At 41.0% G+C, this 25,585-nt stretch overlaps 3 protein-coding genes across 3 annotated transcripts; all 3 read left to right on the forward strand.

Annotated features, from left to right (window-relative positions):
* The first annotated feature begins 3,254 nt into the window (after window positions 1-3,254).
* On the forward strand, window positions 3,255-9,340 carry mturn (maturin, neural progenitor differentiation regulator homolog (Xenopus)). Its single transcript, XM_061093379.1, has 3 exons — window positions 3,255-3,413; window positions 7,572-7,694; window positions 9,147-9,340. The coding sequence occupies exons 1-3, from the start codon at window positions 3,255-3,257 to the stop codon at window positions 9,252-9,254; spliced, it is 390 nt and encodes a 129-aa protein (XP_060949362.1). The 3' UTR covers window positions 9,255-9,340.
* Window positions 9,341-11,721: 2,381 nt separating this feature from the next.
* On the forward strand, window positions 11,722-19,345 carry LOC133026168 (E3 ubiquitin-protein ligase ZNRF2-like). Its single transcript, XM_061093030.1, has 4 exons — window positions 11,722-12,515; window positions 15,193-15,288; window positions 17,493-17,598; window positions 18,481-19,345. Exons 1-4 carry the CDS (start codon window positions 12,188-12,190, stop codon window positions 18,536-18,538), a joined length of 588 nt encoding a protein of 195 aa, XP_060949013.1. The 5' UTR covers window positions 11,722-12,187; the 3' UTR covers window positions 18,539-19,345.
* Window positions 19,346-20,669: 1,324 nt separating this feature from the next.
* txnl4a (thioredoxin-like 4A) lies at window positions 20,670-24,592 on the forward strand. Its single transcript, XM_061092713.1, has 4 exons — window positions 20,670-20,787; window positions 21,018-21,193; window positions 23,864-23,967; window positions 24,083-24,592. The coding sequence occupies exons 2-4, from the start codon at window positions 21,041-21,043 to the stop codon at window positions 24,252-24,254; spliced, it is 429 nt and encodes a 142-aa protein (XP_060948696.1). The 5' UTR covers window positions 20,670-20,787; window positions 21,018-21,040; the 3' UTR covers window positions 24,255-24,592.
* Window positions 24,593-25,585: the final 993 nt, after the last annotated feature.

Here is a 25,585-nt window from a genome sequence, read left to right on the forward strand (position 1 = left end):
ACCAGGATCACCGGTCGGGTATAGAAGGCAAACACATTGTGGAAAGGACATAAAGTTAATTTAGTAATCATCTATTGCACTTCTGGTTTGGACTTTCAAAATAAAAGCCACATGGAAAAGAGGAGTAACTTTCGTAGGAGGTCGAAACAATGGACTCTTAAATGGGTGAAATGATGAGTTGATCTATTGGTTAATGAAAGATATAAAATGACACAAGTATAAATAAATACAAATAAATGTAGGAAATGATAATAATAATGGTAATAAATATACTAATAATTATTATGATAACTTTTATTATTATCATTAATAACGATGATAAAAAATACTAAAGAATCCATCAATTGCAGCATTCACATTATGTGTCCAGCCTAAAACAGGCGTACATGACATTACATTCGGAAAAAGATAAAGAACAAACAAAGCAAAAAACCAAAACAAATTTCACAGGTAGTTTTTATATGAATATTTGTGGTTCACTGCCCGTTCTTTATGATAGTAAAGCCGACATTTACTGGATACAAAAAAGCTACAAAAATAGTATAGGTAGCAAAAAATGTCACCTTCATCACATATATCAATAATGGAAACATAATCAATATTGAAAATAGATCATCGCTGGTGTGTCTTACTGCAATTCTTTTCTCGTTGCCTATGGGACCTGACAGCAGGAGCGGCAAGACATCTGTCCTGTGTATGTTCTTGACCTTACTTTATTTAAACTACATTCAAGTTATGGTCTGTAGCTTTAAAAAATTTTTGGTTGGTAGGACTTGGAATTTTTTTTTAATTTACGCTTTTATTTTGACAGTACACCGATCTGTTTTGGAGCTGGTTATTTTCCTGCTTGACGCAGCTCCACTATACAGTCTGTGACCTCCACATGGGACTGACAGTTGGTTTCCTTCGCCCCCTGGTGGTGAGGACCCAGGAGCACAGCAGGTTTGGTGATCATAATTGTACCACACATACACACACAAACACAAATAGTTGATCCCATTTGTCTGTGATGCCCATTTGTTCCAGAGGGGTAGACAGCACAGAACAGTCGCTCTCGCAGCTTCCCTTCATCATGAGGCGATGACACACAGACTCCTGGACACGTCTGACACATCACACAGAAAGAGATACGGTTCAGAATCTGCAAATTCTCAAATAGTGGAAGGACACATTTTTGCTCAGCTGTAGAGAGGAGCCTTTATCATATTGGACACATGCCTTTATTTTGAAAGACAAAAAAGTCGCAGTAAACTCTGTAATAAATTGAATGAAAATGAAAAACTGTTGTTTTTGTTGGTAAAAGGATTTTTACTCCTTATCTTGAGGTCCACTTAACACTTGTTATGCAGCTTTCTACTGAACTGCAGTCATACTGAACTCGAAGCTCAGGAAGTGATTGAACTGGATCTTGAACGAAAGGTCAGCTGCTGTTTCTTAGTTCAAGAATGAGGTCATCTCAAATAACAGCTCCATATATATTAAAATTGGAGCTGGATGGAGGAATAGCATGTAAGAGTTTCAGATCTGTCACACTGCATACTGGCAGGGTTTTAAAAGGGTATGTTTTAAACCCTGTGTGTGTGTGTGTGTGTGTGTGTGTGTGTGTGTGTGTGTGTGTGTGTGTGTGTGCGCGTGTGTGCAGGTTGGTCCAAAAAAATCTAGTTCTTTCTCTGATTAAACACCAGTAAATTCAAGGCTGTTGTCTCACATCGAGGATTAGAGATGAGTATACATGCTTTGATCTCCTCCTGTACTGACTGCAATGGAAATGCAAATAGATGGATAAATATAATTCAGTGAAAATCCTGACTTTTGAATGTGGATCACTGCACCACCAGGCCCCTACATATCCAGCTCTACTCCATCCTAATCCATTACAGATCCCACACACCCATCTAAAGACTTGTGTTGACAGGGCTTTTTAAAGAATAGGACCAAAGCTGTGGAATAAATTATACAGTACATCTGTAAGGTTTGCTGAGTCTGTGGATTCAAAAAACAGTTAACATTCCTGTGTAGAGAGGCATTGAGGTAATTTATGTGTACCAGCTGTCTCTTTGTGCAATTTACTGGACCCTGTATTATTCTTTTTTGTGTTTATGTATGTGTGTTTGTTATCTCTGTATTTAACTTTATTTGGCCCTGTGAACTTTACTTACACATTTCAGCAAACACAGGGAATCATATCAATGTACAGATTTACAGAATTTCTCTGCAGTTTATTATATATTCATGGTGATGATTGTAAGTATAGTGTTTTGTGAAACTATTATTGAATTTTAATAATTATAGGAATAATATAATGTAGGCTACAAGATCATTATTGACCTTTAAAAAAATGAATCTTTAAAGACATGTCTTAGTACAGTCGATTTGTGGCCTTTGTGATTGGATGTGGCTCAGCTGAGTAGACCTTATATCAAATCATTAGAAATATCACAGAGGCCTTTTTAAATAAACCACCATCCTATAAATATAGTGGGGCAATTTTGTGATTTGGGTGAACTGATCATTTATTGATTCTTGCAGACACTATCTTTGATAGTTTATGGAGACATCTATCTATCTATCTATCTATCTATCTATCTATCTATCTATCTATCTATCTATCTATCTATCTATCTATCTATCTATCTATCTATCTATCTATCTATCTATCTATCTATCTATCTATCTATCTATCTATCTATCTATCTATCTATCTATCTATCTATCTACCCATCTATGTATTTGTGATGGCTCCATATAAGTGTTTCCATGTTGCATAATGTCATGCCTCGCTCATGATGTCAGCTGCAGGTTCAGATGAAACACTCATTGAGGCTGCAGTGTGAAAGTTGCATGGGAGTAGGCCTGGATATGGACGGCTGCCCGGCTCCTCTCTTCGTCATCGCGTTTCTTCCAGCGTCCTCCTGCGTGTGCATGCATGCGGCCGACTGGCTGATTTCATAACGTGGGGAGGAAGAGGAGAGGAATGGGGCTCTGAGAGCGGATGAGCAGCAGACCCGGTCCAGGCTCCGCGAGGCAGCAGCAGCAGCGGTGTTCAGGCTCTCTCTGCTCCCGGGCCATGCACACGCTGCGCTAGAGGAGATGCGTTAGTGGAGGCTGCTGCTGCTGATGCTGCTGGAGCTGCTGCCGCTGTCCGATCAGCTCCTATCTGCGTCCTGAGCATCGTCGCCACAGCCACGGCCACAGAGATCGAGATCCAGCTCCGGAGCCAGGGCCACCGCAGCGCGGATCAACGCAGCGGGAGGATGGAGTTCAAGCATCTGGTGGACGCGGCGGAGAAGTGGTGCTCCGGGAACCCGTTCGACCTCATCTTCGCCGAGGAGGACGACGAGAGGCGGCTGGACTTTTACGCAGAGCCCGGCGTCTCCTTCTACGTGCTGTGTCCCGGCGGCACCGACAGCTTCGTGAGTGCGCTTTACTGCAGGGCCTCTGTGTGAGTGTGTGTGTGTTTGTGTGTGTGTGTGTGCATGTTTGTGTGTCTATGGTCTGTGTCAAGGTGGGGTTTTCCCTGCTGGTTTTTCCTGCTGATGAGCTGATAGAGGAGGGAAGAGGAGGGGGGTCCTGGGCAAGAGTGGAGGCGATGATGTCATTTTAGTTTATGTGCCCCCCCACACTCACACACCTCCACATTCCTGTGTTGATGGTGTTTTGTCATCCATCATAATCCTCTGCGATAACCCTCTGACCCACAACACCATCATGCACAGCACACCATCCACAAAGACGAGGCCTCCAACTTTCAAAATAAAAGTCCCACAGACAATTATTCCGTCAACAGAATAGCATAAAAATACATTTGTATTGTTTAATTTCTTTCTCCCCTCCATCAAAAGCATTACTTTATAGTATTATATTAGTTTAATGCTCTAAATGTGTGTTGCTTAAAAGTTACAACTCACATACAATGCTGTCCAGATACTTCTCCACAGTTAATCCACTGACCTAAAAAGTACAATAGGTCGATGTTGGAATAAGACAAGCTAAGATAAAATAAAATAAAATCAGATAAGATAAGATAAGATAGGTAATATGTTAAGATACGATATGGTACGGTACAACAAGATGAGATGAGATGAAATGATACAAGGTGAGATAAAATACGATACGATAAGATAAGATAAGACAAAGTACGATAAGATAAAATAAGATAAGATAAACCTTTTTGATCCCATGCTAATATTCACCTTTACAGACGGGTGTAAGTATTATTTGTAGGGAAACACACTTGAGAAAAGTCTCATGGCACTATAGATATTAATAATTGTAGATTTGAAATACACATTTTTGTAATTTTGAAATTATTGTTGCCAGTTGATGATCCAACTAAACCCCAGTTTTAATGTAATGTTTGCAGAGATGCAAATAAACACTGAAAGTTTGACTTTTTATGTTCTGTTGGTTTTATCTCCAGAGCAGCTTCGGTGCACCTTTGACTCTGTATGTATGATCACAAGTCTGTATGATCACAATTCTTCAAAAGATATTGATGATGTGGGTGGAGAGTGCTGTCAATGCAATACCTAAAGATCTGGTGGCTGTGAGGGCCAAAACAAATGAGTCGCTTGATCAAACCATTCTCTGACCCCTTGTGCCCTCATTGTCATTCTTGGATTTGTCATTTAAGATAGAAGTGTCTCAGATAAAGGTCAACTTTGCATTTTTGTTCCAGTTACATTCCCTCCAAGGGGACAGGTGGAAGCAAATCATGGAGGCCAAATGCTCCCCTATGCAGAGCCACTGGAACCTTTCACTACAGGGGTTATGCCTTCAGGCCTTTAAACTACACATGCATTTATCTCAGTTTTTCTTTACATGTCGCATTAGCGCATGAGCGTCATGGTTTATCATGTGGGAGCTGTTAAATACAATATCTGACACTTCTAACTGACGACATAGATATAAACGCTGATGTCACTTTAGTCACGGTTCAGATGATATCATCAGGCAGTTGAGTCTGTCTGTGCCCCAATAAGGATGTCTCTTTCAAAGTCACTTAGATCTCTCGCCTCTGCCACCTTGACTCAGAATCAGAATCGGCTGGACCTGCTCAGCATTTTAAAACACGCCACAGAGCATGACTTGATGCTAATTGCTTAACTGTACCATGAATAACTAGAATACCTAATGAACACCCTGGCCAAGGCCAAACAACCCCAGTTTGAAACCACATCTAAATCCACTAGATCCAAATGTTTATTTAGATCTGCAATATCAGGATCCATTCATCCTGGATGTGCACCCTGATCGGAATCAACACCAAAATGTGATGGGTTCTATCCTGGGTCATGCTGCACCTCTCCTCAAAAGTCATGAAAATAGGTTGAGTAGTTGCCCCATTGGTAATGGTAACCCATGCTTCTGCATTCTTTTTTTTTTTGCTGTGTTTTGTTTTCTCAGTTTTTTCCCTTGTCACCAGTCTGTAAATCCTGTACCAGTGTGGTGCAGTTGTGGTGTAATGAGTCCTGAAGCTCCTCCTCCCGCTCAGTGCCAGGGGCAAACAGGGCAGGGGGGAGCAGATGGAGCTGACCCGAGAGCCATGGCGTCTGTTCAGCTTGTAACACATGATATGTTGCACCGACTGTGCCTGGGTAATGGGTTTGCAGGTTTGGCATTAACTATCCCACAGACAGAGGGGCAGGGCTGCTGCACACACACACACACACACACACACACACACACACACACACACACACACACACACACACACACACACACACACACACACACACACACAAACACACACACACACACATACACACACACTGGGCTGCATGCTCACTCATAACTCCTCTCTGCAGGATTCCAGAGATCTGGTTACTCCTGCTCAAACAATACTGGTAGCAGCAGGACGTCTCACATGCTGTCTCTCTCTCTCTCTCTCTCTCTCTCTCTCTCTCTCTCTCTCTCTCTCTCTCTCTCTCTCTCTCTCTCTCTCTCTCTCTCTCTCTCTCTCTCTCTCTCTCTCCCTCTTTCTCTCCCTCTCTCTCACACACACACATGCACACACGCACATGCACACTCATATTCCTGCTCATTTCATCTTGTTTTTCCCAGAACTGTGTACGCCCAACGCATTAGTCTGTCCACTAGGGAGCGTCGTGAGACCAGGCAGACAATAAAAACTGTGCAGCTGCACATCTCAGCTCTGTCACACCGCCCCAGGGTATGTTTTAGCAGTTTTCAGTCATCCAGGTCATGTGAGACAGCATTGCAGAAAAACAAGAACAATTGGATTTGCTATTTGGCCTGTGATCATCTGAGTAGCTTAGCTGAAATTGGGGTGAGGCCTGTGCTGCAGAGACACGCCTTCATGTGAGAGTCCATCCATCAGTGTCAAAGTGGAGCAAATATTCCTGAACAGTGAGCGCTGGAGAGAGCACGACAACAGCCATGTCTGCAACTTGGTGGTTACATTTTAACTCGATGGCTTTTTGCACCACTCCCATGTGACTCTTAAATTCTCACTTGAAATTGTGTCTCCTCCACTGCTCACCTTAAATGAATGAATTAAGTAAAAAACAATTTGAATTGCACAAAACCCATCAAAACCATTTAAACATTTAAACATGATCATTTCAAAAAACATGCATAAACAGCATTAAATTAAAATACATGCAGTTTTTACAATATATTAATAGTTTTATCTATTAACCCCTATGAATTTGCACCTGAATTGAAGAAATAGAAGGGTGCATGCAGTGTAATTCTGTACATTTTAGGGTTTTTCAAATCTGTTCAAATACAGCAAGATTTCAGTGACCAATCCTAAATTCAAGGTATAAACAATTTAATACTGTATACAAATATTTAAGCCAATGATTTTCATCTTAAAGTCACCAAAATGCTGCGTAACTGAAACCTCCAGTACAACTGACCAAGTAAGAGTATCTACTTGGTTTTACACATGCTGGTTATTTAATATTGATACATAACCAAACAGTGCAGCCTTTAGACTCCAATTAAACAACAATAAATCCAAGTGCTGTGAAATTGCCCCAATTGCCTTTCCCGAAGCAGCGACTTTATCTAACACTTCCTGTAAATGCTTTGTGTATGTAAGTGTATGTGAACTAATGAGGAAGTTTATTTTAATCCATCAAGCAATCTCATGTCTGATATCAAGAACTTATCGTTACTTAATACTGTTTTATTGGCAATAAGGAAGCAAAGCTATTTCTGATCGGGCCTTCAGTGCAAGTGATTAGAATTGAGCATATGTAGGCCTTGGGGTAAGAAGTGTCTTGTACAGGTACACATGTATGGATGTTAATTTACAATATGGAGGTTGCAATAAGTCTCACAAAATCCCTTATTACAGGAATTCCAGTCCTGTAATAAGAGGTTAAGCTAATTGGTGAATAGATCTTATGTCTATGTGTGTTTACCTTGTTTCTCACCCTGTATGTTCCAATGCAAATATTATATTGTTTGTGTATCTTGTTGCAAACCGTCACCATTGTTTGTTCTTGAGGAAATGTCTCTTTAGCAGGCTTGTATGTTGTCAGTATGTCGCCATGTTTGTTTTATCACTGCTCAGGAGGGATGTTTCTGTGTGTTTCTAGCACGTGTGGAGCGAGAGCGAGGACTGCCTTCCCTTCCTGCAGCTGGCCCAGGACTACATCTCCTCCTGCGGGAAGAAGACTCTACTGGAGGTGCTGGAGAAGGTCTTCACGTCCTTCAGGCCTGTAAGGAACCAAACAAGCGGTGACACATTATCCTCATCCTCGTCATCATCATCGCTCCATCATCACCAGCACAGTGACCTCTTTTACAATACTGATACAAATGAAAAACATCAGGTCCAACTTCACTCTGAAATCTGATGTTTATCATCTCACAGAGGACTTTACATTTTTGAGTTAACATGAAAATGTGGTGATATCTTGGGTTTTTGCCCCATTTACCATTCTAATAATCCATTAAAAGAACTCGATATATTAACACGATTTTGTTTATTTGTTATTCCACAAGAAACTTTGGATGGATCTAAATTTGCAATAATTCAACCCAAATCTGTGAAAAACAATTACATACATGCAGGATAGATATACATTTAGTAAATACTATCAATTTACACCAGGACATCTTTTAAACCTCCAAATATGTTATGGATGGATATATTTTCACTGGTCCAGGTCAACAGATATTTGCTAAACAACATGATTCAATTTAAAGAAACAATTCCACATTTTAGGAAACAGGGTTTTTATTGCTGTCTAGCTAATTTCGATTATCGCCCAAATCTTATCCCTCCAAAAAAGATGTATATGTAAAGATCACTTTTTGCTTAAAGATAAATACAACTGTCATGTCTGTGCTGTGGTTAGCCCAGCTTAGCACAAAGGCTAGTCACCGAGCCTGGCTCTGTGCTAAGGTCACGAAAGCTGTCTAGTGTCTGAAGTTTACTGATTAGCACATTATATCACACAGTAGCACAGTAACTCTCCAGGGTCACAGCTGATTATCTGACAACAAGACTCCAGGAAGTTAAGTCCCCCGAACGAGAAACATACATCCACACATGTAACTCTGGTTTTGCGTCAAATAACAGAGGAGATTTAACATGTAAATTAGTAGTCAGTGAGTCATTAGGGAGCCTCAAGATCTTTGCACGTAAAGTTTGTATTTCTTGTCTGAAATTCAAGCAGATGAAATTCTCCTTGTTCCTGAGGTCTTCCCAGGATTGAAAGACTGATCGTTTTCATTTTCATTTTATCAAGAAGTGAGAAGATGCCAAAATTATCGACACTCCTCAACTCTATATCAACTACAAGTTTTTGGAATATATAGAATGATAACATGCATCGGACTCAGGTTCCTGTGCACTGCTCCACTGCATATTAACTGTACAGATAGAGTGTTATCAATCTCATTCTCTTCGATTAAAATTACCAGTATGTTTTCAGATGGACAATCAAAAATGAATCAAGGATTATCAGGGATTGTTGTTTCTTAGTGTAATTCATGTAAAGCATGTTGAGCTGAGATTAGGCCGTTAGTCTTTCTTCATGTTCTAACTCCTGTGTGCCTGTTTGCTGATAAAAGGCCTCATTAAACAGCTTTTGTACAAGACAGGAAGAAACTGTATTTTAACACAATCTTCAACAAATGTCCTTGTCTCTCTCTTTCTCTGCCAGCTGCTGGGTCTTCCAGACTTAGAAGACGACAGTTTTGAGCACTACCACACTGACATGGAGGGGGAACCAGGGCCGGACCAACAGCAGATGGGGGTCAGCCAGCAGTGATGAGACCCAAAAAGGGGGCCCTGCAGCTGCGGGTAGAGCTGATCACGAGCCCTGGGCCTCTTATTCAAACACACACACACACACACAAACACGTAGTCGACTTGCTAAAAATGCACCACCATGTTCTTGAATGTCTCAGTGACCTTGCTTCCCAAAGAGTGCACACCATAGCACTTTGTTGCCCCCTACTGAACACACACACACACACACACACACACACACACACACACACACACACACACACACACAAACACGCACACACACACAGGCTACGTGAGCTGTAGCCACGTACAATGCAAGAATCATAATCATTCACCATTCGGTTAGTTAAAGTTCCACAGCACAGCAATATTGGCCTCGGCCGTGGCTTTGTTATGCAGAATACGGTCAGATCCACACTTCCCCCCCGTGGCTCTGGAGATGAATGTGACAGATAATCTACTTTCTCTACCCGTGTATTGACACTGCATGAATGCCAGATGAAACATATACGCAGGGGGAAAACCGACGGTTCGCGGTGTCGTTTGGGGCAATGGGAGTGACGCAAGGTGGAGAGGAAGGAGGGACGTGTATCGCGACAACAGAGGGGCAGAACTTTCCACTACATGGAGGGGGAGAGACGGAGGGAGCGGAGGAGTGAGGGTGTAGAGCTGTGACGTGGTTTCAGGTGTAGCTGCTCTCAGAGGGTCCCGTTTCAAACACACGGCTAAAATAGTTTGCTCCTCGCGTGCAGCTCTGCAGTACCATAGGTCACCCTTTGGTGGCGCGTGTCTCTTAGTGTGCCGAGCGTTAAAAGTCACTTCATTGGGATGTTTTTAATCAGTGTTACTATCTTATGACCATCACAACAAAGGCTCACGCTGAAGATGAAACCCTCCCCTGTTTGGGTGTCCTGCTGTCACATGACCCCCTTTGTTCTGCTGTCCTGTCGTCTTCCTGGTTGCCTTTTGTGCTTCGCAGTTTTCCCCTCATCTCTGAGCACAAACCCTGCCCACTTCCTCTTTTGTGTGTGTGTGGTGTTTTGAATTTATCTGCGCCTCTGGAGGTGCCTCCTGGTCGTGAATTTTGACGACCGCACACCCACAACCACCACCCTCCGAGTGACATCTCAGGGGAAGGGAAAAGATTAGTGGTGCCCCCCCCCCCTCCTGCCTGCCCTGTTCTTTCTAAACTGACAGTGTGTTGTTGTATGTCACATCCAGTGCACTGCCACGCTTCAGGCCCCCTTCGCCCTCCACCGCTGCATCCACACTGCAAGACTGTATCATATTTATCCTGGCTTGTAAACGTTTTTGTCTTTTTATTGCCTCTTTGAATGTTTCTCATGCAGTGTATCCTCTGTTTGGCCGCCGACGTGTGTGAAATTGTTCAATAAACCGTGTGAACAGAGCATTGCTCAGGCATCTGTGGGTTTTATTTTGTCTTTCTTAATGACCTGGAGTTAATGGCACCACAAGGCGTTCAACATGGAGGCCCTTTCATATCACACAGTGGACTGGTGACCTGCTGCTGTGCCAACAGCCCGCTGGTGTTACTGGGGTTGACGTCACGGGCCACCTGACGCGTACACTCAAGGCTGCGTCAAGCAGGCGTCTGGGAGGGCCTGCGCAGGAAGCCATCATCCTGCCTTCAAAGTAAAAGCGTCAAAGGTATACATTGAATAGCGTTCCGGTTACTGACTGAAAGCAGATGACATGATACATCAGCCACGTTTATACTTATTTATTGCACTGTCCCGAAGTGCATATTTTACGGTTTATTGTTTATTTACCTATAGACTTTACAGTCCTCAATTTTTTCAATTGGTTCTTAAATAATTATTATAATAACAACAATAATAATAATGACAATAATAAAAATGTCACTACACGTAAGATAATAGATTGACGAATATCTTGTAAAAATGTGTAATTTCGCAAATAATAATAATATATTTGGCATAATTGAGATTATGATTATATAATGAGCTTGTGCAAAAGGATTCAACTAGTTTATTAACTATTATTATCATTATTCCCATTATTTGGATTATTATTATTATTAGTAGTAGTAGTGTTATAGAGCTTGGTGAAGCAGAATTCACCAAGCGTTGGATTGTTCACCCACTAATAGGGAACGGAAGCTGGGATTAGACCGTCGTGAGACAGGTTAGTTTATAAGTAATGATTCAAGACATATCTATCAACATAGCATTTTAATTTTTTTAATTATGATACAATTTACTATATTTAAACGATAACTGTATCGAGAGACAGAATAAAGACTTATCGACTTATATGTCTAAAGTTGTTACATTTGCATGTATAATTTGTGGTGAATAATAGCCACAGATATTATATTCAGTTCCGTTTTTTCTCAGTACAGAGAACTGAATGATACTTCAGTTTTTTGTTGTCATTTGTTTTTGCAGAGTGGAATACTTTTATTGTGAAGGCGCGCTGATCCTTTTCTGGTGGACTGTAGTTGTTATGATGGAGCTGCCTCTCACAGGGAGGAGGGCTGACTTTTATTTTTCTTCGCAGACGAGCACAGTCGAGCACAAAAACAAACTTGAACCCGACGAGCTGTGGGTCAACGCACGCATCCGTGTGCTCACCTGAAGCGGAGACGCTGACAACGTTGAACTGAAGAGATTTCATTTTATTTTTTTATTTTTTCATTGTTGGAAAAAAAAAGGGGAAGGGCTCTGCCAAGAAAAAAACAACCATTTGGATATCAAGTTATGCGTCAGCGAGTGCGCACTTTACGCACAGGGCGCACCTGAAACTTTGAGATGTGCGAGCGAGCCTCTGGTGTTGTTGTTGTTGTTGTCCGTGGTTCTGGTTTGACCTCCTGTGTCGGTGTCAGCTCTTCAGGACTCACTGTGACCATGTGTCGTGGGTAAGAAACTTAGACGCGCACTCGAAGCCAAGAGGAGGAACGCCCGAGGCAGCATGGGGGCCAAGCAGAGCAGCCCCGTGTTCGATGGCAGAACTCGGGCTTATTCCAGCTCCGATCTCCCGTCCAGCAACTCCAGCGGCGGGGAGAGGATCGCGGGGTTCAGGTACACGAACGGACCCGATGGCCCCAGGATCCGTTACACGGGTGGAGGGCCCACCAGCTCCGGGCTCAGCATACCAGCCGGCGGCAGGTCGGGGTCGCACGCACTCAATCAGAGTCTGGATGGCACTGATGGGGACGAGGAGGGCCGGCTGCCTCCTGAGGGCCACAGGCTGCTTATAGGCTCCTTACCGGCTCACCTGTCCCCTCACCTGTTGGGAGGTAAGACTCGATGCAAATTCAGAATATCCACTAATTCGAGCAAGCAACTCTTGTGTTGTTTACAGGGTTCGTACGGTCATGGAAAACCTGGAAAAGTCATGGAATTTTAAAATGTGTTTTTCCAGGCCTGGAAAAGTCATGGAAAAAAATAATCTCCCAAAAGTTTTGGAAAAGTCATGGAAATTTGTTCTATTCTTATTTTCATGTCGTTCGTTTTAGGGATGGGCATAATTACTCGACTATTGATTAATTGATCATTAAGAATTTCATTGATGACATTTTTTCATCGATAAACTATTGCATGTTCGCTATGTGGCAGGAGGTCGGAATATCCGAGTTGCCCTGAACGCAGCACAGCGAGGCTGTTAGCAGCTGGAGGAAGCAGCCCGGAGTTAAGCCTCCGCGGCTCGGCTTCATGTCCGCACATGTCAGTCCACGCGGAGGGTAACCCGGACAGACCCGGGTCTGGGTGAGGGGTTCCGGGAGTGAGGGCGTTACAACGACCGGACTGAGAGGTCGAGAGCCGTCAGATCGAGCTAGCTCTCAGCGGCTAGCTGCTCTCTCTCGGGGCTCAAGATTACAGCAGCGCATATTTTCAAGTGTAACATTGAACGGATCCCGTTTAACTGCCACAAGAGTTGTTCATCTTGTAATAAAGATCTCAATGAGGAAACACGCTGTTTTTTCTATTTTCACTGCATTTTAATATAGGCTATAAATAGTGAATTTTAATATAAAAATATGAATGATTAATCGAAAAATCGATCGTTAATTCTTCCGACGATCGATTAAGACAATTTAATCGAATGCCCATCCCTAGTTCATTTACGCTGAGTTTTAAATAATTCATATATTTTTAAAGAAATATGCTCAAAATATAAGCAGGCATACTTGGGTTTGTGTCATTTAAGGTACACTGTATGCCTTGGAATGCTCATTGTTAGTTTGAATACTACATTTTGTCACTTTTTCGCGTATACACCGAGATTTCACGAAATGTTCGGTCATGGAAATTTGGTTTAAAGTCATGGAAAAGTCATGGAAAAGTCATGGAAATCCATTGGTCAAAATGTGTATGAACCCTGTGTTTAGTTAATATGCCATATTTAATGTCCCTGGGGTGCACTCACAGCGAGCCAAGTTTTTTTCCGTTTTCAAAAAGAAGAATACTGACTTCATTGTTCTTGCTCTTATCTCAGTTAACTCCAATTTTTACAGTGTCATGTGGGAGAGCTGTAATTCGAGCTCTTTATACAGTCTGTGGGATCCAGTGTGCATTCAGAGTTGACATGTTTCTTCATGTTTGCTACCATATGGTTATGGCACTCCTACAAGATACCATAATGTGTACACTCCGTCTGGTCTGCTCTGTGTTTTTCCATTCGACACAAGGTATTTGGAATATTGTAGCAGCTGTCCGATGACTGAGCCCTTTGTTTTTGCACTTTTACTTTTATTGTAGCCACAGGTGGCTGTACTGTACAGCGCTGCTCTTTATGGCAGTCTTTCTTCTTCTTGTTCGTTTTCTTCTTCTTTGTCTTGCAAAACTGGCCTGTTTTTCACTCTAGCTGAGAGGGAAGAGTGCATAATGTAGGTCAGCAGATAAGAGCTTCCTGCTGGTTAGACATTGCCTGACACACACACACACACACACACACACACACACACACACACACACACACACACACAAACACACAATCAAACTTCCTGAATCCTGGAACAGTTTCTCAACTGTGAGACGTCTCTAGACCAGACCACAACAATACACAGCTCAAACGAACACAACAGGACCGTTTGACTCCTTTAACGTCCATGTTGCTGACAAACAAACGCTCCATAACAAAAGACCTATAGTTTAATTATGTTTTCCTGTACACTCATATTGCTGTTGGATCGCTGGGAAATGACACACACTCCCAATGTCCTCATCTCGCATCTTAACATGGACAACAAGGGTGCAGCTAAATTTAATTCCCCCTTCAGTTCACCAGCTTCCTTAATGAGGATGACTCATCAGTACTAACCTCATCAATAATCTTTCCTCATTACATCCGTGTGATTTTGACTTGACGGGCCCTGACATTATGTCCACAGGCTCCTTCCATGTTCTCACCTCCCCCGGGCAAACACATGACACAAGCATGAGTTTCACAGCAGCCACAGAAATAATGACTGCCTGCATCAAGGACACGTTTGTTGTCCTTTTCCTGACCGCGGTATTATAATGTTAAACAGGAGGTCAGCTTATGTCAAGTCAAGCAGCTCCTGGCTTATTACTCTTTGTGCAGCTGAGACAGTGCGCGGGGTCGAGAAGGCTGTCTTCTGTATATGTGGGTCAAATTAGGAATTATTAATAAACGTAATCTAATAAATTAAATCTCAAACATGGCGCAATACATATGAAGCCACTCCAGCTTGAATAAGTGTTTACAGTCAGATTATGAGTGATGATACAGACAGATTGTTTGATTAGGTAAGCAGATTGTTACTGATTGTTTATAACAGATAGAGGGAGCATGCAGGTGTTGGGTCATGCAGGGCTCTTTCAGATTCAGCTCATGCAGACAGTCCCACGCCCTCTCCTGTGTACATATCAATAAAAGGTTAGGAGACAGACGCTGGCACATCTGGTTCCTCATGTTCTTGTCTTTGTGTTGTGATTTTTTCTTTTTGCCAGGCTTCCACTGCCCCGTCTGCTCCAAGTTTATGGGGTCGGATGAAATAGAGAAGCACCTGCTCATGTGTTTCAGCAAAACACGCCTCACCTACAACAGTAAGTAATCAGGGCTGAAGGAGCAGGAGGGTGGGTGATTGTGAGAGCTGAAGCAGATGGTGTTTGTTTGTAGTCACAGAAACCTGTGACAACCCTCATTCCTCAGTTTACTGGTTAATTTTTGTTTAAAAATAGAGAACATGTGAATGCTAAGAAGGTTAACATCAGACTTTTTCCACAGGGGAAATAAGCAACATTAGCAAAAAAGCAATCTTCATTAAAGCTAGGGTTGGTAATCCTGGAAAAGCTAGCAAAAGCAGTCTAACGCCAACCGACATATCCCACCCCCTCCCATCAGTGAAGTGTTTGAGTCCAGAAAACCCTCCTGGAGTTTTATGGGTGAACAGCTTAGCAGCCAGGTAGCAGTCAAACAAATACAACTGAAGATATTAGGGGCTTATCTTCAGAGGTAAAAAAAAAACAACAGAAAAAAAAACATAGCATGACTCATAACTGCTCCTATGTTGTCATCCAAGTGTCCACAAGCCCTGACATTCATATTCGACTTTAAACGAGGTAATTTACACCGTGTTTTAAAGCCTAAATGTCTGCTGATATCATCCGACATGGTGCATTCAGGGACCATCAGAAATGCTAACGTCTGCTGGCTTAGCCACTTCTGGTGGACTTTTATTTGTAAAACACATTGGAAATGACCTTGTTTCGAAAAATGCAATATGCATGTCGGGGCTTGCAGACACTTAGATGACACCACAGGAGCCTAAAAGTGGGTGAACTATTCCTTTCACTAGTTACCTAGCTCCTCTAATGGGGCTGTGTACTCCAGAACCTCATGGCATCACTGTTGGGTGTGATTACAGTTGCAACACATCCAGGTGTCAGACGTGTAACAGACCTGAAGCCTTCAACGAGAGTTTAGCAAAATACTGTTTTCAGCCTGACAGATCATGTTGCACTGCCATATTTATACAGAAACCTAGAATGGAAAAACCAAACAGTGGCTCTAGAGAGGATTTTCAGAGGCCTGAAGAGATAACACATCCAGTATTCAACAGGAAGCCAAGAGGAAGAATTAAAATGTGATAATTGGCAGTAAAGTTAATCATTTTGTGATCCTTCATAGTTATTATAGGACCTGTTTGACAGTCCCAACACCCATGTATAAATATTTTATTACATCATCTGATTATCACCCCTATTACATTACTTTGTTCACTTCTTTTTGATGATTTGCATGATAAAGAATCTTGTTGAATGATCTTATTCATAGCTTTTTAGTTAATTAGCTAATAATGCATAATTTCTACAATCCTATATAATCATCATAGGTTTTTTTTTAAGTATCTTAATCTAAAGGGTAGCTTTTAACTCCAGCTATTGGTTAAACGTAATGGAGTAGAAGATGCAGGGTTTGCCTGAAGAATAAGCACTTAATGGTTGTGTATTAATCAAGTACAAGTACTAAAATGTACTGTACTTTTAATAAATTGCCATATTGCTTTCACAACTGGTGCTTGTAATCATGAGTTAATGTTTATTTTGCATTATTTAATCCTTATATTGACTTTTATGAAGATCTAATATCCACAGAAACGCACCTGCTTGAGGATTTTATACAGAACAGCATGAAAAGGAAGCAAATGCAGCAATGTGATGCAGCTGCACAGCCACTCACACTCATGCAGACTGTGTGTGAACACCTGTGCTGTGCACACCCACGTGCACACAAACAGGAAAGACAAACACATCTGTCTGTAGACATACGGTTTTCTCTACATGCACCTTCCGCATTTGGAAACTTCCTTACCTCAACTGTCCTATATACAGCATGCAGCTTTTGTCTTAGCTTATCACATGCGAAAAGATGTGTTAAACTTATACAGTCATGGCTTTATCCTTCAACTAAAAATATTTTCAGAGTACACTTTTTCTGTTTTATGTGATTCATTAAAAAAAATCTTAGTTAATCATTCGCCACAGGTGTTGACTGTAGGGCCAGTAACAGCTGAACATGCAGATTAACATGTGACATTGAAAAGAAAACTGTGAGAAAACGTTCCTGGTTCTTATCTGATCAGAGATGAGGATTTGAAACATCTGTGCCCATATGACAGATGACATTCTGGTACCAAAGGTTATACTGGTGGTTAGGCAGGATTCAGTGCGTTGACTGAAACTCTGATATGGGGTTTGGTGTGCGAGAGAGCTTCTTGCTCAGTTTGTCTCTGTATTGTCTTTCTCAGAGGACATCCTGTCCAGAGACTCTGGGGAATGTGCCATCTGTTTAGAGGAGCTGGAGCAGGGAGACACCATTGCCAGACTGCCCTGCCTCTGTATCTACCATAAAGGGTAACAACCACACACATAAAAAGTGCATGAGTAAACTGATTTAATCATCTCATTAAAATTTTGGCAAGAATGCAAATAATAGCATATTTCCAAAATCACGTCAAACTATTCCTTTAATGCAGAATATTACTGGACCTAGTCACTATACAATGCATTGTATAGGAGTTTATTTGAAATTCTAACCAACATGCTGACCTGTTTGTCTCCTAGTAGAAAAGGAAGAAAAAAATGTTTATACAAGCCCGACTCCTTTTTATAGAAATCCCAAAAATATGAATTAACCAAATAAACAGGTCTTAGATAATAGTAAGAAGAAGGATTTTCGGGACACTGGTGGATGGAGGGGCACAAATCCAGTGTGTTTACTGTCAGTTTTAAACTGAAGAATTATTACAATAACAGAGAAATATTGTTGTAATAGGTGACCGGCGTCTCAATATAAAATATACTTGAATAAAAGTGGAAAACAATTTTCTCACTCACTGTACATGAGGATTTGTTTCTCCTATAGAATAATTGTCCAAGAGTTAGATGAGAAGATTTTCATGTCTGTACTTAAAATATAAAACTACAGCCATCTTTAAATAATTTATATAAAAACTTATTTGAAGTGACACTCAAAAGCTCAATGTTTAAAGGGATAGTTCACAGAAAATATTTAATACCCTCATTATCCACTCACAACTATGCCGATGGAGGGGTAGGTGAAGTGTTTTAGTCCACAAAACACTTCTGGAGTCTCCGGGGTAAACGGTGTTGCAGCAGAATCCAATAAAATTGAAGTACCTGGCGACTTATACCTCAGATTTATTGTCTTATGTTTTTTTCCTTAAAACTCCCTCTGATCACATGCAACAGCTTGTCCTGCTCGTCTTGTTTCAGGTGTATAGACGAGTGGTTCGAGGTGAATCGCTCGTGTCCGGAGCATCCTGCCGACTAGGAGCTGCAGGAGTACACTTTCAATCAGCTGTACATCTGTGTGGCCAAACGTGTGACTCCAACCTCATCCCAACACTGTCTGTTTGAGCCGAGCATCAGCTCCTCAGGGATGTTTGTCGTTATTGTGTGCAAAATTTTTCATATTGCCTCACGGAACCCTGACGGACTTGATGGACTTTGGATATGTTTCTCTCAAGAACCACTGGTGGAGTCATGTTTCCGTTAATATGTGAATGTTCCTGATGCCACCTGCTGGCCTAAAGAGGGGTCACGCACCTGAACTGTTGAGCTGGGAGGACTTGAATAACCATCATGGTGGAAGAGTCTCTGTTCAGCAGAGATCTGGGTCAGTGCCTGTTCAAAGACTTGATCAGATGGCTGAAGGCTGATTGTTGTGCAATGTGAAAAACAGCCATAGAGAATTAAAGAAATGCCAATATCAGCTTTAAGGGATGATTACAGTGTTGATTGTAGTTAGGAAACAAATCTTTATTTTATTGCTTAATTGGCTGTCCACTACTGTCTGTTCAACAATCATGTGCCCTAGACCAAATAGTCTAACATAGTGGGACTTTGTTAATCATTTGGCCGTTCAGAACCACAGTAATGTGATTGTGTTGTAAAATTAAGGTTAGATATATATAACGATGATTCACACTCTCTCCAAGGAGTGCCATAATATGCTGCTATGTCATAGACTGGAAATCTTTCCTTTAACCTTTGAACCTTGGTTCATTGTATTTTGTATTTGTACTGTAATGGATTGCACAACAATAAATGTTTTGTCTTTGTGTCTCTTTCCTGTAAAGCACCTATTCTGTATTTTAATATATAGTTACCATATATTTTTACATGCGCCAAGGAGGTTATTTTTTGGTTTTGTTTGTCCCTCAACCACGCAAAAACTACTGGGCGGACAACCACAAAACTTGGTAGAAGAAAGTGTAAGGCAAGAGCCCATTTTAAAATTGTATTATGGATAAGGATCAGAGAGTGGATCCAGGATATTTCATTTGTTCCCCTCTTTTTCTTTAACATTGTAAGATGGGGAGTTTAGTAACATCTTTGTTACTCAGAGAATAATTCATGGATCTTAATGAAAAATATCTGACATGTTTAAGGCACTGATATTCACGGGTTTGTGCAATTTGGTGCAGATCCAAATGAAAATCCATATCAAGTGAATTTAAATGTGGTTTCATAAGGAGACTGTTGAGCTGTGGTGGAGGTATGTGCTCTCTTAGTACCATTCTAGTTCACATGATCTCCAATCTTAAAATCAGTGTATGACATTTGCATTGTTTCTGTCTGATCTGAATACATCAGATGACAGTTAAGATGGGGATTTACACAATAAAAGTTTTTTCATCTATGTATTTTATGCTGAGTAGATAAGGCAGAAATAGGCTTGAAATTAAGCTGGATTTGTATGCAATTGAAAAAGTGGCACAATAGTCTATGACATCTTTGGTAATAGTATTTTCAGTATTAGAATCCCCAAAACAAGAATGATTCCTGAAGTAGAGACCAGCCACAAGAAGATTACAGAAGTCATTTCTCCCTGTGGGTGGGCATGCCAAGACACGGATCCAGTCGACTGAGTGTAGGTTCTGTGTGTTGTTTGACGTGCAGTAAGAAGAAATGCCATCCTGAGGTTTTTCAAAAGTAATGTATTTCAGTATTTGGTAATGTATGAGTAGAGCTTATTTTTTTCCTTGGTAAAACAGTCACAAGGATAAGATAACACCGAAGGACAACTAGTTGAGAATAGTGGAGTTTAAAAAAAGAAAGTTTGTCTTCATACTAAGGTCCCTTCCTTAAATAATGTACTTTGAGGGAGTAAAGATAAGTATTTTAGGTCAAATTATACAGTGTTCTTAGGTGTTTTTTTATTTTTCTTTGTTAGTTATAAAAACCAATTCCTTGTATAATACATAACTCAAACTTCTTTAACCAATTCATCTGAGTGGATTGTTGCGTATTAGGTTTTAACAAGTATCCATCAACTCATCTAGTTAATCATTGACTTTATTTTGTATTTTTAAATGTTAAATCGTGTCTGTGGCTGCAATCAAAACCCAGAACTAGCTCGGCCACGTACAGTGACGTAACCACGTCGCTGTCGCACACCAATGACGTGGTGCAAGCCAGACAACGTAGCACCGACGGGAAAGATAAACTAAAAACCAAACCACCGGGGAGTCACTGGTTTACTTCGCCATATACAAACACATTCATTTATATTCGGAGGTAAGATCAGTGCCGCTTTGTTACTTAGCTCATTTCCACCCAGTGTTTTCTTTCTTCTCCATAGCCAGACTTTTCCCTCGGTTAGCCACTTTAAGCTACTTAGCTTGCTGCTATCTTCAGGCTAACTGCTCGTACTCCCTCACAGTCCTGAGCTGAAATCCTGGTTCTGCTGCTTGTCGTCATCAAATCCCTGCTAATGTGAAGCTGAAGTCACATGTGTTGTTTTTCAGCTGGGTGATCGATCGGAGTCAAGATGTCGTACATGCTCCCTCATCTCCACAATGGCTGGCAGGTCGACCAAGCCATCCTGTCCGAGGAGGACCGAGTGCTCGTCATCCGCTTCGGACACGACTGGGACCCGACGTGCATGAAAATGGACGAGGTCCTTTACAGCATCGCGGAAAAGGTCTGAGCTCTTACTGTGTAAACATAGTCTGATGTTGGATATTAGCGTTAGATTGGTTTAGCCGTCTCAACGTGATCAATAGCACCACCTGCTGGTCTGCTACCAACTGAAAGGAGTCGGATCAGTGTGAATGTAAACATGAGACTTTGAGAGACAACACATCAAACATCAGCAGCAGCAGCTCGTCAAAACACAGCGAAATGCACTCAGTTCAACCAGTTGCCAGATTTATTGACCAAGTATATAACATTTCCAACCAACAGTTTACCGAGATATCGTTGTTAGACATCAGAAGAGATGGTATTAAGGGATATAGAGTCTGATCAATTCATCAGTTGGCTGATGAAATCTGAGGTATTGACATTCATGACATTAGTGTCAATAGTCAAAGAAAAACAAGAAAGTATGTAAATTTATATTATTGAATTTAACCTGGCTTTAATTATGTTGTCCGTTTTCAAATTATGGTTATTTATCATAGTCAGTGTTTCCACTGGGCCCTAAAAAGTCCAACAATATAAAGATATTGATAATTGGAAATTAAAACGTTTTAAATATGGTAAAATACTACTCAGTGAATCTTAAATACCTTCAGGTAGGTCCTTATTAGGGCTGAACGATTTGGGGAAATAATCTAATTGCGATTTTTTCCCCCAATATTGCGATTTAATCCAATTTTTTTCCCCCAACAAAACGTAATGAATGATTTAAATATGACCAACACAATATTAGATACATTTAGTGTTAAATAATATTTAAAATTATAGGTGTCTTACTGCTCCCAAGTCAGAAACATTTCACACAACTGAAACATAGAATTTGCCTCTACTATACTTTGAAAATATTTTGTAAAATCAAAGTAAATAAAGTTATAAATAAAAAACGGAGAAATGAACAGGCCACAAAGTCAAACAGTACAACTGCATGTATGAACAGTTTCCTGAAGTTAATGAAATGGTCCAGCTCCTCAGACTGTGATTTTTAACCCTGTGTGTGTGTGTGTGTGTCTGTGTGTGTGTGGAGTCACAACACAGCAGACATGAGGCGGTGTAAAGCCTTGAGCATCCGTTCATGTCCCGGTGGTCGTGCAGCGGTACGGAGGCGCCGGGCCTCAGCGGGAACCCCCCCATGCTGAGCACCTCCGTCTCGCAGATGTGCATGTAGGTGACCGGGGGGCTCTGGAGCCCCGCCGCCCCGGAGCTCGGCTTGCTTTTCCGGGGAGGGATTTTCAGGTCCGCCGCCCGCAACGCGATCACCAGAGAGATGAGCTCGCTCTATGTTTGCGCCACGTAGGTGACGCAGGCCTGCTTCGCTATCTTCTGGATCAGTAGAGTTGTGTTGTCCCACGGCATTCTGGCTGCAGGTGCGGAGGGCAGCCCGGTGCGCTACTCTCGTTCGCACGTGATAATCGCGCACGTTGCGATTAGGAAATCGCGTTTTATCATATTGCGATTAAATCGCAAATGCAATTAATCGTTCAGCCATAGTCCTTATTATGTTAAAGTTCATCACACTGAAAACCTTAGCATTGCAATGTCTTAGTGTGTTTCAGTTCTTCAGACATTAGCACACTGTAAGAAAAGAACAAACAAAACCAATGTTGAACTGATAATCCAAAAAACACTTCATGTGCACAATTCATCACAGGACATTCAGTTTGCCTGTGGGACAGACTGTGAATAACATGCCTGCACTTGGATACTCTAACCTTATCTTCAAATATAGGGATGCGTTTAAATCTGGGACACTGATGTTCCTTTGTATGTGTCATACTTGTTATAAGTCTTACATTTATTTCATCATGCTTAAAAAAAGTCTAAAATGTAACATGTTGGAACCTACTGAAACCTTGTATGAAGTTCATGGTTAAACAACATTGGCATCACATTACGTAGTATCGGTATCCGCCATCAAAAATCCGTATGGGTCGGTCTTATTATGATCACAAATTGAAGTTGTTGTAGTAATCACATAACGTTATTATCAAACAGCTGCTGACACTCTGTTTTTCTATTACCAGCCCTATTGGAACTCCACTCTGAGTTATACATTTTTAATATCCTTGTCTATCGCAACGTCTCCAACTGTGGCAAAATTAATCAACTTAAAGAAATGGTTGACTGTAAAATCCACATACGCTGTGGAGCGTAGAGAACAAACAGGAACATTAAAGTTTATTACAGCACAGTTTGGCTTGACAATCTTATCGATGTGCAAGTTACCAGAAAACCATGTGAGGGTCCTGCTCTTGGATGCTATAGATTTTCTCAAGTGCTGATTTTATATTAGCTGCTAGAGGATACAAAGATTTAACACCATTTTCATCACTGTGATCGCTGCTCTTGGCAGTTTACTGCTGATTTTACAACTAAGATTCCCATTACTGGATATTATGCTGATGTCTCTTGCTCTCTGTCAGCAATTTATAAACCAATTCCAGTTCATGCTGCCCGAAGATATTAAAGCTGCCAAAAAGCTCACTTATTGAACTAATTTCTATAAGATTTAACATATGAAAGTGTGTAAGTATATTTAAACTTGCCCAGTTTTAAAATCAATTCACTGGAATAGTGAGAAAAAGCTCTTGCAGAAATTTGTTTCTGTTTTGTTGAATGTATGCTGCTGTCAGCAAAGCTCACCCTCATAATATATAAATGTATATTTTGACAGGTAAAGAATTTTGCCGTCATTTACCTGGTGGACATCACAGAAGTTCCCGACTTCAACAAGATGTACGAGTTGTATGACCCCTGCACTGTCATGTTCTTCTTCAGGTAAGACACTCACTGCCTAGACTGCACAGTATCAAGTCATAACTCATTATTATTACTTTAATTACTTGTGAAGTGTTACTCATATTACCCTTCTCATGTTATTGTCTGTCCTCAGGAACAAACACATCATGATTGATTTGGGCACCGGTAACAACAACAAGATCAACTGGACGATGGAGGACAAGCAGGAGATGATAGACATTGTCGAAACCGTGTACCGAGGAGCAAGAAAGGGACGAGGTCTGGTGGTGTCTCCGAAGGATTATTCTACAAAATACAGATATTGATTCTTGTTTTTGCCTTCCTTATTTTTTAAGATGTTTTTTTCCTCCGATACATTTTTGTGAAACAACAGAAAGACTCCAAGTTACAGAAATCCGAGACCTTTTAGTTTTTACCAGGAAAACAAGACTCTTATTAATGCCCATGATTGTGTGACATTGTGCCGTGTGTTTTTTTGTCTGTGTGTGTGTGTGTGTTTGTGTGTGTGTGTTGAGATAAACCGTTTATTCAGTTTATTCAAATTAAGTTGTCGACTTATTTCTGTGAAACAAGTGCTGAAGAAACCAGACTCATTACACAAGACCTCTATTCATATGTAATAAATCTTGACATTTACAGAAAACATTGTTTGTAGGTTTTTGCTGTTTCAGAGCATTTTATTGAAACCTTTGCATAATATGGAAGAGAAAATTGCTCAACAGATTGAGTAAATGTGACTTAATTCTTCTATAAGCTATTCCATATTTATATGGGCTTTTCTGAAATTATACTAAGAAATTTAAACTCAGTATGATTTTAACATTTATGTTTAGATGATGTGCAGAGAGGGTGCAGTGCCCTATAATCTCCATCAGGTGGAGTCAGAGATGTTCAGGTCTGCTGTACAGATTGAGATGATCTAAACCACCACTGTGTGATCTATCAAACAAACAATGTTGGACATGTATTATGAAACCCAAAGGAAATATAGTATAATTTTTAATTAGTCTCAACCTCTAATGCCACAAACGTAGCAACAATTGGGTATGAGTGGGTATAAGAAATGAAACAAAACAATTATTTACAATAAATTAGAGCCATAAATGGAGAAAAACAAACATTGCCAAGGTGTTGCATGATGGGTACATTAACAGGTTAATGTTCAAGGGTTTGGCACTTGTGTATGAATTTAGATTGGTAATGCAAATTAAACATGGAGGCTAGTGTGTGTGCAGTCCAGGTACTGTAACACAAGCTCTATTATGAGTGAAGGTGGTATAATATTGTGAGAAAACCTGTGGATTATTATAGTGCAGCACAGGATAGATATAAATAACTTACACATACACACAGAGCTAGAACAATAGTAATTTCACAGTAATTACAGGGTATTGTGGAGACACTGCAGGGAAACATCCACTTGGCCGAGCCTACTCTTTATAACTGAGATGTCCTTTGGGAAGAAACAATTCTTGTTCCTGCTAGTTTTGGCACTCAGTGCTGCGCAGCGGCTGCCGGGGGGGGGAGAAGTCCACACAAGTGTTTGTCTCTGAGGCTCTCACAGCAGGTGTTGGAGTTACCATTTAGGAGCTGGAGATTTCATGGTTTGATTTAACATGTTTTTATTCTCACTGTG

Source organism: Limanda limanda, chromosome 19 (assembly GCF_963576545.1).
Source record: "Limanda limanda chromosome 19, fLimLim1.1, whole genome shotgun sequence".
Taxonomy (NCBI): Eukaryota; Metazoa; Chordata; class Actinopteri; order Pleuronectiformes; family Pleuronectidae; genus Limanda; species Limanda limanda.